This window comes from Sturnus vulgaris, chromosome 30 (assembly GCF_052056855.1).
Source record: "Sturnus vulgaris isolate bStuVul1 chromosome 30, bStuVul1.hap1, whole genome shotgun sequence".
Classification (NCBI taxonomy): domain Eukaryota; kingdom Metazoa; phylum Chordata; class Aves; order Passeriformes; family Sturnidae; genus Sturnus; species Sturnus vulgaris.
The window spans coordinates 953,226-969,296 of NC_142272.1; the positions used below are offsets into that span (position 1 = coordinate 953,226).

At 61.8% G+C, this 16,071-nt stretch overlaps 2 protein-coding genes across 3 annotated transcripts; both read left to right on the forward strand.

Annotated features, from left to right (window-relative positions):
* The first annotated feature begins 487 nt into the window (after positions 1-487).
* Positions 488-10,159, forward strand: RAB5B (RAB5B, member RAS oncogene family). Its single transcript, XM_088180846.1, is given in 8 exon segments — positions 488-555; positions 1,612-1,928; positions 2,855-2,964; positions 2,966-3,007; positions 3,848-3,970; positions 5,344-5,437; positions 6,563-7,151; positions 7,482-10,159. Coding segments are annotated over 6 exon segments (648 nt in total). The 5' UTR covers positions 488-555; positions 1,612-1,765; the 3' UTR covers positions 6,679-7,151; positions 7,482-10,159.
* Positions 10,160-10,594: 435 nt separating this feature from the next.
* SUOX (sulfite oxidase) lies at positions 10,595-15,286 on the forward strand. 2 transcript variants are annotated; one of them, XM_088180782.1, is made up of 5 exons: positions 10,595-10,651; positions 11,204-11,317; positions 11,402-11,669; positions 12,028-13,206; positions 13,814-15,286. In XM_088180782.1, exons 2-5 carry the CDS (start codon positions 11,286-11,288, stop codon positions 14,066-14,068), a joined length of 1,734 nt encoding a protein of 577 aa, XP_088036908.1. In that variant the 5' UTR covers positions 10,595-10,651; positions 11,204-11,285; the 3' UTR covers positions 14,069-15,286. The 2 variants fall into 2 exon arrangements, with proteins under 2 accessions (XP_088036908.1, XP_088036911.1); XM_088180785.1 differs by lacking the exon at positions 10,595-10,651 and adding an exon at positions 10,653-10,671.
* Positions 15,287-16,071: the final 785 nt, after the last annotated feature.

Below are 16,071 nucleotides of genomic sequence, written 5' to 3' on the forward strand. Positions count from 1 at the left end.
TCCAAGGCCACGCCCCCCTCACCCGCAGGCCACGCCCTATTTATGGCTCCGCCCACAGCGCCATCAGAGCGCTCTGATTGGTCCGCCCTGGTCCCGCCCCCAGCTGGAGCGCTCCCGGCGGCCCCCGCTGTCAATCACAGCCAGCGCCTCCATTGATTGGGTGATGCCTCATCACACGCGCCTTTCCATTGGCTGATGCTGCCGGTGGGGTCCGCCTCCTCCGGTCACCTTATTTGTTGTCTGTCCCGCCCTCCCTCGTGTCTCCGCTTCCCATTGGGTACCTGCCGTGTCAATCACTCCAAACCCCACCTCCCTGCCTCTCCATTGGCTATGCTCTCTTTTCCTTCCTATTGGTCGCCGTGCTGTCAATCACCTTTTTGCTACCCGCCTATTGGTGGAGCTTGGAGGGGCGGTGCCCTTCTCACACCCCATTGGCGGAGCGCGAAGGCGGGCTCTGCGCTGATTGGTGGAAGCTCCTCTTAGTCCCGCCCCCTCCGTGAGGGCTTGGCGGAGCCGCTGTTTGTGCGCTCGGGGCCGCGCCGGGAGGGCCCGGAGGTACCGGGGGGAGGGCCCGGAGGGACCGGGAACGCTCCGGGGGCGGCACCGGGCACTGAGGGCAACGGGCACCGAGGGCAAGCGGGAGGGACCGCGCAGCGCCGGGCCCGGGGCGCTGAGGGCTCTGAGGGCGGGACCCCCCCCCGGTGGGGATTTGGGGAGGGGGTTTGAGGCCTGAGGAGCCGCGGCCGCCTCATCCCGGGGCGGTTTCCGGGCCGGGATCCCCCGGAGGAGTCGCGGCCTGGCCGGGTTGGGGTTGAGGGGAGCGGCACTGCTTCGTTATGAGGGGCTTCCCCCATTTTGGGGGCATTTTTTCGGCTCCCTCCCCATTATTGGGTTGTTTTTCCGCTCTCGTTGCTATTTTGGGAATGTTTTCCTCGCTGTTTTAGGGCTTTTCCCTTTCTCTTTTCCGTTCTGGGGGTGTTTCTCCTCCTCGTTATGGATTGTCCCCGGGATTTGGATTCCCTGGAATCTGAGATTGCTCAGAATTTGGGTTCCACCAGGATTTGGGATTGTCCAGGACTGAGACGCCCCCAGAGTTTGGGATTCCTTGGAATTGGGGCTCCCCCCGAAGTTTGGATTCTCTGGAATTTGGGATCCTGCAGAACTGAGCTTCCCCCAGAATTTGGGGCCTCCCTCAGATCCAAGGCTTTCCAAGAATTTGGGATTTTCCAGACCTGAGTCTTCTCCAGAATTTGGGATCTCTCAGAATCCAGGCTCCCCCAGAACCAGAACCAGGCCTCACCCACAATTTGGGATTCCTTGGACTTGGGGCTCCCTGAACTAAGGCTCACCCAGGTTTTGGGATCCCCTGGAATCTGGGATCCTTGCCCAGAACTGAGGCTCCCCCTGAATTTGGATCCCAATCACCCAGCTTGGTGATCCCATCCTGGAAGGTTGATCCCAGTGGGGTGATCCCATCACAGTGTGATGATCCCATCCCAGTATCATGATCCCATCCCAGTGGGGTGATCCCATCCCAGTATCATGATCCCATCCCACTGGTCAGTCCCATCCCAGTGGTCAATCCCAACAGACCCATTCTTGTCCCCACAGGATCACGGTGGGAGCCGATCCCAGCTGGTCCCAGCCCGTCCCAACTGGTCCCAGCCCATCCCAGCCGGTCCCAGCCCATCCCAGCCGGTCCTAACTGGTCCTAACTGGTCCCAGGTGGTCCCAGCCGGTCCCAGCCTGCGGTGGCTCGGGGGCCATGGCCGGGCGCGGGGCCCAGCGGCCCAATGGGCACTCGCAGCCCAGTAAGATCTGCCAGTTCAAACTGGTGCTGCTGGGAGAGTCGGCCGTGGGCAAATCCAGCCTGGTGCTGCGCTTCGTCAAGGGCCAGTTCCACGAGTACCAGGAGAGCACCATCGGCGGTGAGCTGGGCTCGGGGGGGTCCCACGGGGGTCTAGGCGGGTCCCAAAGGGCTCTGGGGGGGTCCCACGGGGGTCTGGGAGGGTCCCAAAGGGCTCTGGGGGGGTCCGGGGTGGGATTTGGTGTGAGTGCAGAGTGGGATTTGGGGTGTGGGCTTCAAGGGTCAGTTCCACGAGTACCAGCAGAGCACCATTGGTGATGAACTGGGGGTCCCACAGGGGTCTGGAGCTGTCCCAAAGGGGCTCTGGGGGGGTCCCAAAGGGCTCTGGGGGGTCCCAAAGGGCTTTGGGGCTGTCCTGGGTGGGATTTGGGGTGGCAGGGAGAGCTTTTTGGAAGGGTTGAGGACACCCTGAGGTGTCCCTGGACAGGTTGGGGACAGTCTGGTGACACCCTGGGCTGTCCATGGCTGGGTTGGTGACACCCTGGTGACACTCTGGTGACACTTTTTGGTCTCCCCAGCGGCGTTCCTGACACAGTCCGTGTTTCTGGCTGGGTTTGGTGGTCACTCAGAGGTGTCCCTGGCTGGGTTGGTGGCACAGTGATGGCTCTGTGGGTGGGATGGTGACACTGTGGTGACACCCTGGTGACACTCTGGTGACACTTTTTGGTCTCCCCAGCGGCGTTCCTGACGCCAGTCCGTGTCCCTGGCTGGGTTTGGGATGCACTGAGGGTGTCCCTGGCCGGGTTGGTGGCACAGTGATGGCTCTGTGGGTGGGATGGTGACACCCTGGTGACACTCTGGTGACACTGTGGTGACACTCTGTGTCCCCCCAGCGGCGTTCCTGACACAGTCCGTGTCCCTGGCTGGGTTTGGGGTGCACTGAGGGTGTCCCTGGCTGGGTTGGTGGCACAGTGATGGCTCTGTGGGTGGGATGGTGACACTCTGGTGACACTGTGGTGACACTGTGGTGACACTCTGTGTCCCCAGCGGCGTTCCTGACGCAGTCCGTGTGCCTGGATGACACCACGGTGAAGTTTGAGATCTGGGACACGGCGGGGCAGGAGCGCTACCACAGCCTGGCCCCCATGTACTACCGGGGGGGCCCAGGCTGCCATCGTGGTCTATGACATCACCAACCAGGTTTTTTGGGGGTCCTGAGGGGTTTTTGGGGGGTCTTGAGGTGTTTGGGGGTCTCAGGGGATTTTGGGGAGGTCCTGAAGGGTCTCAGGGGATATTACCAGGGTGTTGCCATCGTGGTCTGTGACATCACCAACCGGGTTTGGGGAGATTTTGAGGGGTTTGGGGAGCTCCAGGGGGTTCTGAGGGGTCCCAGTATAATTGAGGAGGGGTCCCAGGGTATTTGGGGAGGGGTCTCAGAGGTCTCAGGGAATTTGGGGAGGGGTCTGAGGGTGCAATCCCCTCCCCATGAGACATTTCCTGTGCCCGGGGCTGGGTGAAGGAGCTGCAGGAGGATCTGGGGCTCTCAGGATTTCTGAGGGAGGGGTCCCAGGGAATTTGAGGAGGGGTCTCAGAGGTTTCAGGGTTTTTGGGGAGGGGTCTCAGGGTATTTGAGGAGGGGTCTCAGGGTATTTGAGGAGGGGTCTGAGGGTGCAGCCCCCTCCCCAGGAGACGTTTGCCCGTGCCCGGGGCTGGGTGAAGGAGCTGCAGGGGGGTCTGGGGATCTCAGGGCTCTCAGGATTTTTGAGGAGGGGTCTCAGTGTATTTGGGGAGGGGTCTCAGTGTATTTGAGGAGGGGTCTCAGGGTATTCGGGGAGGGGTCTGAGGGTGCAGCCCCCTCCCCAGGAGACGTTTGCCCGTGCCCGGGGCTGGGTGAAGGAGCTGCAGGGGGGTCTGGGGATCTCAGGGCTCTCAGGATTTTTGAGGAGGGGTCTCAGTGTATTTGGGGAGGGGTCTCAGTGTATTTGAGGAGGGGTCTCAGGGTATTCGGGGAGGGGTCTGAGGGTGCAGCCCCCTCCCCAGGAGACGTTTGCCCGTGCCCGGGGCTGGGTGAAGGAGCTGCAGCGCCAGGCCAGCCCCATCATCGTCATCGCCCTGGCCGGGAACAAGGCAGACCTGGCCAGCAAGAGAATGGTGGAGTACGAGGTGAGCCTGGAAATGCCAATGCCGGGGGGGATTTTAGGGAATTCTGGGATTTTTTGGGGAAATTCTGGGATTTTTTGGGAAATTCTGGGAATTTTTGGGGAATTTCTGTGGGTTTTTTTTGGAATTTCTGGGATTTTTTTTTTTTGGAGTTTCTAGGATTTTTTTCAGAATTTCTGCGATTTTTTGGGAAATTTCTGCGATTTTTTTTGGGAATTCCTGGGATATTTTGGGAACTTCTGGGGTTTTCCGGGAATTTCTGGGATTTTTGGGGGGAATTTCTGGGATTTTTTTAGGAATTTCTGGGATTTTTTTAGGAATTTCTGGGTTTTTTTTTTAGGAATTTCTGTGGGTTTTTTGTTAATTCCTGGGGGTTTCTTTGGGAATTCCTGGGGTTTTCTGGGAATTTCTGGGGTTTTTGGGGGGATTTCTGGGATTTTTGTGGGAAATTCTGGATTTTTTGGGGGGAATTTCTGAGGTTTTTTTTGGAATTTATGGGGTTTTTTTGGAAGATCCTAAGGATGTTTTTGGGAGTTCTTGAAGTTTTTTTGGGGGAGTTTCTGGGGATGTTTTGAGGAGTTTCTGGGGTTTTTTTGGGGGAGTTCCTGGTTTGTTTTTTTTATTTTCCGAGGTGTTTTTGGGGCGTTGTTGGGGTTTTTGGGGGAGTTTCTGGAGGCGTTTTTGGGGAGTTTCTGGGGTTTTTTGGGGAGTTTCTGGGGTTTTTTGGGGGAGTTTCTGGGTTTTTTTTTGGAGTTTCTGAGGGGTTTTTTGGGGAGTTTCTGGGTTTTTCTGGGCAGTTCCTGGGGATGTTTTTGGGCAGTTCCTGGAGGATTTTTTGGGATTTCCTGGAGGATTTTTTGGGAGTTCCTGGGGATGTTTTTGGGCAGTCCCTGTAGGATTTTTTGGGAGTTCCTGGAGGATTTTTTGGGAGTTCCTGGAGGATTTTTTGGGAGTTCCTGGAGGATTTTTTGGGAGTTCCTGGAGGATTTTTTGGGGAGTTCCTAGGGATGTTTTTGGGAGTTCCTGGAAGTTTTTTTGGGATTTCCTGGAGGATTTTTTGGGATTTCCTGGAGGACTTTTTGGGAGTTCCTGTAGGATTTTTTGGGCAGTCCCTGTAGGATTTTTTGGGAGTTCCTGGAGGATTTTTTGGGAGTTCCTGGGGGTGTTTTTGGGCAGTCCCTGTAGGATTTTTTGGGAGTTCCTGGAGGATTTTTTGGGAGTTCCTGGGGATGTTTTGGGGGAGTTCCTGGAGGATTTTTTGGGAGTTCCTGGGGATGTTTTTGGGCAGTTCCTGGAGGATTTTTTGGGAGTTCCTGGGGATGTTTTTGGGCAGTTCCTGGAGGATTTTGGGGGTTTTTGGTGCCTGTGTGCTGCAGGAAGCCCAGGCCTACGCTGATGACAACAGCCTGCTGTTCATGGAGACCTCGGCCAAGACAGCCATGAACGTCAACGACCTGTTCCTGGCCATTGGTGAGGGAAATGGGGCCTGGGGGGTCTCACAGGGGCCTGGGGGGGTCTGAGAGGGGTCTGGGGGGGTCTCAGAGGGGCCTGGGGGGGTCTGAGAGGGGCCTGGGGGGGTCTGAGAGGGGCCTGGGGGGTCTGAGAGGGGCCTGGGGGGTCTCACAGGGGCCTGGGGGGGTCTGAGAGGGGCCTGGGGGGGTCTGAGAGGGGCCTGGGGGGGGTCTGAGAGGGGCCTGGGGGGTCTCACAGGGGCCTGGGGGGTCTCACAGGGGCCTGGGGGGGGTCTGAGAGGGGCCTGGGGGGGTCTGAGAGGGGCCTGGGGGGTCTGAGAGGGGCCTGGGGGGTCTCACAGGGGCCTGGGGGGGTCTGAGAGGGGCCTGGGGGGGTCTGAGAGGGGTCTGGGGGGCTCTCAGAGGGGCCTGGGGGGTCTGAGAGGGGCCTGGGGGGGTCTGAGAGGGGCCTGGGGGGTCTCACAGGGCCTGGGGGGTCTGAGAGGGGCCTGGGGGGGGTCTCACGGGGGTCTGGGGGGGTCTGAGAGGGGCCTGGGGGGGTCTGACAGGGGCCTGGGGGGGTCTGAGAGGGGCCTGGGGGGCACTCAGAGGGGTCTGGGGGGCTCTCAAAGGGGTTTGAGGGTGTCTCAGAGGGGTCTGGGGGGCACTCAGAGGGGTCTGGGGGGCTCTCAAAGGGGTTTGAGGGTGTCTCAGAGGGGTCTGGGGGCTCTCAGAGGGGTCTGGGGGGTGTGTGGGGGGGCTCTGAGGGGATTCAGGGAGGTCTGGGGGGGTCTCACAGGGGTCTGGGGGGGTCTCAGAGGGGTCTGGGGGGGTTGGGGGTGCCCGAATGTTCCCAAATAACCCTGAGTCATCCTCAGCCCGTTCTAAACAACCCCAAAAGACCCCAAACCACCCCAAAAGACCCCAAACCATCCCAAACCATCCCAAATGATCCCAAACCATCCCAAACCATCCCAAACGACCCCAAATGACCCCAAATGATCCCGAAATGACCCCAAACCATCCCAAATAACCCCGAACTGACCCAAGTAACCCCAAATGATCCCAAATCACCCCACACCATCCCAAACCACCCCAAATGACCCCAAAGGACCCCAACTGACCCAGATTTCCCCGTTGCAGCCAAGAAAGCTGCCAAAGACGGAGCCCCAGAGCACGAGCAGCGCCGGGGGCCGGGGCCGGGGCGTGGACCTGAGTGAGCAGAGCCCGCAGGGCCGGGGGCAGTGCTGCAGCAACTGAGGGGTCCTGGGGGGTCACAGACAGGATCCAGCCAGGATTGAACCCAAATCCAGCCAGGATCCACCAGGATTGAACCCAGATCCAGCCAGGATTGAACCCAAATCCAGCCAGGATCCACCAGGATTGAACCCAGATCCAGACAGGATTGAACCCAAATCCAGCCCGCAGGGCCGGGGGCAGTGCTGCAGCAACTGAGGGGTCCTGGGGGATCCTGGGGGGTCACAGACAGGATCCACCAGGATTGAACCCAGATCCAGCCCACAGGACCCAGTGCTGCAGCAGCTGAGGGATCCTGGGGGTCCTGGGGGATCACAGACAGGATTGAACCCAAATCCAGCCAGGATTGAACCCAGATCCATCCAGGATCCAGCCAGGATTGGACCCAGATCCAGCCAGGATTGGACCCTGATCCAGCCAGGATTGGACCCAGATCCAGCCAGGACTGGACCCAGATCCAGCCAGGATTGACCCAGGTCCAGCCAGGACTGAACCCAGATCCAGCCAGGATTGACCCAGATCCAGCCAGGATTGAACCCAGATCCAGCCAGGATTGACCCAGGTCCAGCCAGGATTGACCCAGGTCCAGCCAGGATTGACCCAGGTCCAGCCAGGACTGAACCCAGATCCAGCCAGGATTGGACCCAGATCCAGCCAGGATTGACCCAGGTCCAGCCAGGATTGACCCAGGTCCAGCCAGGATTGACCCAGGTCCAGCCAGGACTGAACCCAGATCCACCAGGATTGACCCCAGATCCAGCCAGGATCCACCAGGATTGACCCAGGTCCAGCCAGGATTGACCCAGGTCCAGCCTGCAGTGCTGCAGCACCTGAGGAATCCCACAGGACCCAACAGGATCAAGTTGGGATCCAGCCCCAATCCAGCCAGGATCGAGATGGCATCGAACCAGGATCCAGCCCAACTCCAGGTGGGATCCAGTGGGATCAAGTTGGGATCCAGCCCAACTCCAGGGTCACAGCCTGCAGGGCCAGGGCCTGTGCTACAGCAACTGAGGGATCCACTGGGATCCAGCCAGGTTACAGGGAGGATTCCAGTCCCAGGATGCAGCCTGGATCTCGCCAGGAATCAACCAGGTTCTCACCAGGAGTCAGCCAGGATCCAGCCCAGATCCCAGCCAGGATCCAGCCCAGATCCCATCAGGAATGAACCTGGATCTCACCAGGAATGAGCCTGGATCCAGCCCAGATCCCAGCCCAGATCCCAGCCTGGCTCCATCCTGGCCCTGGGAGTCTCCCCGAGCTCCTCTCCCTGCACCTTTTGAAGCTTCCGAGGATCCCCCTCAGCACCAGATCCCACCTGGATCCTCCAGATCCCGCCTGGCTCCACCAGACCCCTCCTGGACCCTCCAGATCCCTCCTGGATCATCCAGATCTCACGCAGATAATCCAGACTCCTCTGGGATCCACCAGATCCCACACAGATTCTCCAGATCCCATCGAGCTCCACCAGACCCCTCCTGGACCCTCCAGATCTCACACAGATGTTCCAGGCTCCACCAGGACCCACCAGATCCCTCCTGGATCCTGCAGATCTCTCCTGGATTCTCCAGACCCCACCTGGACCCTCCAGATCCCCCCTGGACCCTCCAGATCTCACACAGATACTCCAGGCTCCACCAGGATCCTCCAGATCTCTCCTGGATTCTCCAGACTCCACCAGGACCCACCAGATCCCACCTGGACCCTCCAGATTCCTCTTGGACCCTCCAGATCTCACACAGATGCTCCAGACCCCACCTGGACCCTGCAGATTCCTCCTGGACGCTCCAGACCCCAGCTGGATCCTGCAGATCCCCCCGGATCCCTCTCCCAGGCCCCCATCCCTGTCCCGAGGCAGCGGGGCCGGCTCGGCCGGGACTGGACTCCCGAGGATCCCCGGTGTGTCCGTCCGTCCCCGCGGGATCCCCGGGGCCTGGGACGCTCTGATCCCCCCGGGACCCCCCAGGATCCCCCCCGGGATCCCCCCCCGGGATCTGGGGGTCCCACAGACCCCCCGGGATGGATTTCCCCGGGGCCCGGCACCGAATTCCTGCGGGATTTTCATTGTTCCCCTTGGGGACAGGAGCTGCAGCGCCCCCCGGTGGCCTCGGCCGGGGGATCCCAAGTGCCTGGGGACCTTTGGGGACACCGAGGGGACCCTGTCCTGGCACCTGGGGTGGCCCCTTGGGTGATGTCCCCAATGATCCCGGCCATGGTCACTCACCAGGTGACATCCTCTGGTGGTCCCAGGGGTGGCCTCGATGTCCCCCAAGTGGTCCTGGCCCCCAGTGATGTCCCCTGGTGGTCCCAAAGGTGGCCTCGATGTCCCCTGGTGGTCCCAAGGGTAGCCACAATGTCCCCCCAAGTGGTCCTGGCCCCCAGTGATGGCCTCAACTGGTCCCAGCCATGGTGGCCTCGATGTCCCCTGGTGCTCCTGGCCCCCAGTGATGGCCCCAGGTGGTCCCAGTGGTGGCCACAATGTCCCCAGCTGGTCCCAATCATGGTGGCCTCGATGTCCCCTGGTGGTCCCAGTGGTGGCCTCAATGTCCCCTGGTGGTCCTGGCCCCCAGTGATGTCCCCTGGTGGTCCCAGCCATTGTGGCCTCGATGTCCCCTGGTGGTCCCAGTGATGGCCACCCCTCAGGTGCCACCCCCAGTCCCCTCCCAGTGCCCCCCAGTTTGTCCCTGTCCCCGTCCTGGGGCTGTCCCAGTTTGCACTTTATGGTCAAATGTCCCCTCGGTCCTGTCCCCGTGTCCCCAGCGAGGGGGACAGCGGTGCCACCCCCCTGCCCTTTGTCCTTGTCCCTTCTGCACCCTCGATGTCCCCACCCTGCCCAGTGGGGACACCCCAAAATTTGGGGACACCCGGAATTGTCCCCCCAGGCGTGGGGGGTGGCGGCTGTGGGGTGGAGGGACCCGGTCCCGTATGAAGCCCCCGGGGACACCTTGGGGACACCCTGGGGACACCTTGGGGACATTCCCGGGGACACCTTGGGGACATTCCCGGTGCTCCAGAGCCTCTGGAATCGGTGACATCGATGTCCCCAAAGTGGTGACAGAGCCTGCAGGGTCCTGGCCCTGTCCCCACCCCCGGGGACACCTTGGGGACATTCCCGGGGACACCCTGGGGGACATTCCCGGGGACACCCTGGGGACATTCCCGGTGCTCCAGAGCCTCTGGAATCGGTGACATCGATGTCCCCAAAGTGGTGGCCCCTCCATGTCCCAGCCCTGGACCAAACGGGGACACTGCAGCTCCTGTCGCTCTTTTTTCTTTTTTTTTCTTTAATTTTCCTTTTTTTTCCGGCTTTTTTTTTTTTTTTCTCTGATTTGATTTGATTTTTATTTTATTTCGGTTTTTTCCTTGCTTTGGGAAGCTCCTCCCTCCTCGCGGTGAAATAACAATCGTGGTAACCACAACCTCGGGTCGCTGATTTACCCATGTATTTAATGTAAAGTAAAAAAAAAAAAAAAAAAAAAAAAAACCGAACAAGGACAAAAAACACGGACAAAAAAAAAAAAAAATCCAAAAAACCAAAAATTCCCAATTTTTTGTGTGCTCAGGGAGGGGACGTGGCAACAACACCGGGGCCACCCGGTGCCAGCGCCCGCTGCCAGATCGCGGCCCTGCCCTGATAACGCTTATCAGAGCTCGCAGCTGCCTGGCGGCTCTTACTTTTTGCCGGTTTTTGCCGTTTTTTCCCCCAAAATTCCCACCGGGAAATTCGGGAGCGGCGCTGCCCCTTTAAATCCGCGTGGCCGCTTTAAGACCCCCGCGGTGCTTCGGGCGGTGTTGCCGCTTTAAGGCGGCGCTGGTGGGGCCCACCCTGAGTCAGGCCACGCCCACTGGGCCCCCGTTAAAGTAAACAGAGGGGGCGTGGCCAGAGGGTCGCGCCCTCCCCGAGGCCACGCCCATCGCCCCCCTCTTAAAAGGGCCGCTCCCGCAGGGACATCGCGGGACCGGCACCGTTACGCAGGTGCGCGGCGGGGACAACCGGTACCGGGACCGGGGTGGGAATGGGGACAACCGGAACCGGGGTGGGAATGGGGGATCGGGATGGGCCTGAGGGGAGGGAGAACGGGGACCGTGCTGGACTTGGCGGGAAAACAACCGGGACCGGGAGGGTTTGGGGACACAACAGGGACCGGTCTGGGCCTACGGCGGGGACGACCGGGACCGGGCTGGGGACTTGGGGACAACCGGGACCGGGCTGGAGCTGGAGAGGGACAGAACTGGGACCGACCGGACTGGGCTGGGGACAACCGGGACCGCGCTGAGGGGAAAACAACCGGGATCGACCGGGCTGGGAATAACCGGGACCGGACTGGGGCTGCCGGGAGAGAGAACCGGGACCGGACTGGGCTGGGAACAAGCGGGATCAACCGGGCTGGGGACAATCGGGACCGGGCTGGGGACAATCGGGAGGGAGAACCGGGACCACGCTCGGGCTCCTGGCGCACAACCGGAGCGGGGAACCGGGCGCGGTTGTGTCGCGGCCGAGGTCCCTGATTGTCGCTTTCCCCCGCAGCCTCACCGGGGGTCGAGTCCCGGTCCCGGTCCCGGTGCCCGCCCCAGCCGCGCTCTCCCGTCCCGCCGCCGCCGCCGCCGCGATGCTGCTGCTCCGGACCATGACCGGCCGCAGGTAGGAGCGTCCCCGGTGTCCCCCCGGTGTCCCCCCGGTGTCCCCTGTCCCCAGAGGACCTCTGTGACCCCGCTGTCCCCGCAGGCTCCCGCCGCTGATGCAGCTGCCCCGTGGCTGCTCCCGGTTGGCCGCCGGTAGCGCAGACCCGGGGGGACACCGGGGAGCGGCCCCGGGGGGACACCGAGGAGCGGAGCCGGGGGGACACCGAGGAGCGGAGCCGGGGGGACACCGGGGAGCGGAGCCGGGGGGACACCGAGGAGCGGCCCCGGGGGGACACCGGGGAGCGGCCCCGGTGCTGGCGGCGCTGCTCGGGCTCGGGGCCGTCCTGGCCTACGGAGAGCGGCGGCGGAGGGTGAGCGACACCGGGGGTGGCGGCACCGGGGGAGGGCGGTGACACCTCGGGGTCCTTCCGTGAGACGGGGACACCGAGGGTGGGGTTGGATCCTGGCGGGAGGCGGCACCTGAGGGGCGGATCCCGATGAGAGGTGACATGGGGACAGCGGGAACCGGGAGGGGGATGGCACCGGGGGGTGGATCCCGAGGGAAGGGGGTGGCACCGGGACGGGGGGGGGACTACTGGGGAGGAGGTGGCACCGGGACAGCGAGAACCCAGAACGGGGGTGGCACCGGGAAATGGGGATCCCGGGGGGCACGGGGGGGATCCCGGGGGGCACGGGGGGGATCCCTCTGACCCCCCCGGTGCCCCCCAGATCGCCCAGGCCGCCGAGGCCACCCCCGCCCCGCAGTACCCCCGTTACAGCCGGGCCGAGGTGGCGCGGCACCGCACCCCGAGCGACCGCGTGTGGGTCACCTACGGCACCGAGGTCTTCGATGTCACCGATTTCGTGGAGCTGCACCCGGGGGGACCGGACAAAATCCTGCTGGCGGCCGGGGGGGCTTTGGAGCCTTTTTGGGCTCTTTACGCCGTTCACAGCCAGCCCCACGTGCTGGAGCTGCTCCGTGACTACAAAGTGGGCGAGCTGAGCCCCGAGGACTCCGCGCCACCCGCGGGGGACATCAAGGACCCGTTCGCCGGGGACCCTCCTCGCCACCCGGCGCTGCGGGTGAACAGCTTGAAGCCTTTTAACGCCGAGCCGCCCCCGGAGCTGCTGACCCAGAGTTTCCTGACCCCCAACGAGCTTTTCTTCACCCGCAACCACCTCCCGGTGCCCTCCGTGGATCCGGGCTCGTACCGGCTGCGCGTCGAGGGTCCCGGCGGCCGCGCGCTGTCGCTGTCGCTGTCGGAGCTGCGCCAGCGCTTCCCGAAACACGAAGTGACGGCCACGCTGCAATGCGCCGGGAACCGCAGATCCGAGATGAGCCGGGTCCGACCCGTCAAGGGGCTGGCCTGGGACATCGGCGCCATCAGCACGGCTCGCTGGGGAGGAGCCCGGCTCCGCGACGTGCTGCTGGCCGCCGGTTTCGGCGAGCGAACCGACGAGGACGGCGAGTGGCACGTGTGCTTCGAGGGCTTGGACGAGGACGCTTCGGGGACGCCGTACGGAGCGTCCATCCCGTTCAAACGAGCGCTCAGCGCCGAGGCCGAGGTGCTGCTGGCGTACGAGATGAACGGGCAGGAGCTGCCGAGGGATCACGGCTTCCCCGTGCGGGTGCTGGTGCCCGGCGTGGTGGGGGCGCGGAGCGTGAAGTGGCTGCGGAGCGTGGTGGTGTCACCGTCCGAGAGCCAGAGCCACTGGCAGCAGAACGATTACAAAGGGTTCTGCCCGTCCGTGGACTGGGATTCCGTGGATTTCCGAGCCGCTCCGGCCATCCAGGAGCTGCCGGTGCAGTCGGCGATCACCGAGCCGCGGCCCGGGGCGGCCGTGCCCGCCGGGGAGCTCACGGTCAAGGGATACGCGTGGAGCGGGGGAGGAAGGGAGGTGGTCAGGGTGAGTGAGGAGCGGGGAGAAGGGGGGATGCTCACCCCGGCTTTCCTTCTCGCTCTTCCCAGCAATCCCGCCCCGTTCTCCCGGGGATTCCGCTCCCGTCTCCTCTCCTGTCCGCTCGCTCCTCTCGCTTTCCCCGCAAATTCCATCCGCTTCTCCTGGGGGTTCCGGACGCTTTTCCCGACCGCTCCACCCCGTTTTCCATCCATCTCCCTTTTCCATCCATCCCCTTTCCCCATCTCCATTTTCCATCCATCCCCGTGTCCCATTTCCCTTTTCCCGTCCCCATTTCCCCATCCCCATTTTCGGTCCATCCCAGTTCCCCATCCCCTTTTCCCCATCTCCATTTTCCCATCCCCATTTCCCCCCCCCATCTATGTGCTAATTAATTCATTAATTAATCAATACTGATGAACTCTCTCACTCCGTGGCAGGCGGACGTGTCGCTGGACGGCGGCAGGACATCTATATACTAATTAATGAATTAATACTGATAATTAATGAATTAATACTGACGAGCTCTATCACTCCCTGCAGGTGGACGTGTCCCTGAACGGGGCCGGATGTCCATATACCAATTAACGAATTAATTAATGTTCTCACCCTGCAGGTGGACGTGTCGCTGGACGGGGGCCGCACGTGGCGAGTGGCCGAGCTGGCCCCGCGGCCGCTCCGGGGCCGGGGCTGGGCCTGGGCGCTCTGGGAGCTGCGGGCGGCGGCGCCCGAGGGTGCCCGGCTCGACATCGTGTGCAAGGCCGTGGACAGCAGCTACAACGTGCAGCCCGACAGCGTGGGAGCCATCTGGAACCTGCGAGGGGTCCTGAGCAACGCCTGGCACCGCGTCCCTGTCACTGTCACCCGCTGAGGGACACGGGGACATCGGGGACACTGAGGGAATTGGGGACAGCAGGGACACGGGGACATCGGGGACACTGAGGGAATTGGGGACAGCAGGGACATTGGGACATCGGGGATCCATGGGAGCCATCTGGAACCTGCGAGGGGTCCTGAGCAACGCCTGGCACCGCGTCCCTGTCACTGTCACCCGCTGAGGGACGTTGGGGACATTGGGGGAATTGGGGACAGCAGGGACAGCAGGGACATCACCCACTAAGGGACGGCATTGGGGACTTTGAGACGCTGGGGACATTGGGGACATTGGGGACATCATCCACTGAGGGACACCATTGGAACATTGGGGACTTTGGGACACTGGGGACACTGGGGACATTAGAGACATCACCCACTAAGGGACATCATTGGGACATTGGGGACTTTGGGACACTGGGGACATTGGGGACAGCTGGGACATTGGGGACATCACCCACTAAGGGACACCATTGGGACATTGGGGACATTGGGGACATTGGGAATATTGGGGACTTTGGGACATTGGGGACATTGGGGACACAGGGGGGTTCTCAGCAATGCCTGGCACCGTGTCCCCGTCCCCGTCACCCCCTGAGTGCCAGGGACACCGGGGATCCCTGGGGGTCAGAGGGGTCTGTGGACCCCAAAGGGTTCCACAGACCCCAAAGGGTCCTGCAGACCCCAAAAGGATTTTATGGCCCCTCCCAAAGGGTTTTATGGGCCCCAAAAGATTCCGCAGACCCCAGGTTCTACCGACCCCAAAAGACTGCACAGACCCCGATGGGTCCTGCAGACCCCAAAAGGATTTTATGGCCCCTGGAAGGATTTTATGGACTCCAAAGTGTTACAAACCCCAAAAGGATTTTATGGCCCCTGAAGGGATTTTATGGACTCCAAAGGGTTCTATTAACCCCAAAAGGATTTTATGGCCCCGAAAAGGATTTTATGGACTCCAGGGGGTTCTGCAGACCCCAAAAGGATTTTATGGACTCCAGGGGGTTCTGCAGACCCCAAAAGGATTTTATGGACTCCAGGGGGTTCTGCAGACCCCAAAGGTTTCTGTGGCCCCCATGGATCCTCCCAGCCCGAAGGTTCCTGCAGCCCCACAGCTCGAAGGTCAGCGGGGTTTTATGGCCCCGGGGTTTTATGGCCCCGGGGTTTTATGGCCCGATGTGTGAAAGTGCCTCCTGCCATAAAGATTTGGGAACTTTTACGGGCTCGGCGCCTTCCTGGGGCAGCGAGGGCAGGGTTGGGATGGGGTCAGGGGGAATGGGGACAGTGCTGGGACCCCTGGGACCCCCGATCCTATGGGACACTGGGACCCCCCGATCCTATGGGACACTGGGACCCCTGATCCTACAGGAACCCCTGGGACCCCCCGATCCTATGGGACACTGGGACCCCCCGACCCTATGGGACACTGGGACCCCCTGATCCTATGGGATACTGGGACCCCCTGATCCTATGGGACCCCTGGGACCCCCGATCCTATGGGACACTGGGACCCCCTGATCCTATTGGGACCCCTGATCCTATGGGACACTGACCCCTGATCCTACAGGAATCCATGGGACCCCCGATCCTACTGGGACCCCCGATCCTATGGGACACTGGGACCCCTGATCCTACTGGGACCACTGGGACCCCCCGATCCTATGGGACACTGGGACCCCCTGATCCTATGGGACACTGGGACCCCCTGATCCTATGGGACACTGGGACCCCTCGATCCTATGGGACACTGGGACCCCCTGACCCTACAGGACACTGGGACCCCCTGATCCTATGGGACACTGTGACCCCTCGATCCTATGGGACACTGGGACCCCCTGACCCTACAGGACACTGTGACCCCTGACCCTATTGGGACCCCTGGGACCCCTGATCCCACAGGACACTGTGACCCTATAGTGCCCCATGGCATGATGGGACCCTCTGACCCTAAATAACGTCCTGGCCCTATGGGACCCCCTGGACCCCTGATCCTATGGGACACCC

Bases quoted from the DNA above. Each gene is read 5' to 3' on its own strand.
- SUOX (XM_088180782.1), top strand. From the start codon at position 11,286: ATGCTGCTGCTCCGGACCATGACCGGCCGCAG. The intron at 11,318-11,401 runs GTAGGAGCGTCC...CTGTCCCCGCAG, and splicing joins CGGACCATGACCGGCCGCAG to GCTCCCGCCGCTGATGCAGC. The intron at 13,207-13,813 runs GTGAGTGAGGAG...CTCACCCTGCAG, and splicing joins GAGGAAGGGAGGTGGTCAGG to GTGGACGTGTCGCTGGACGG.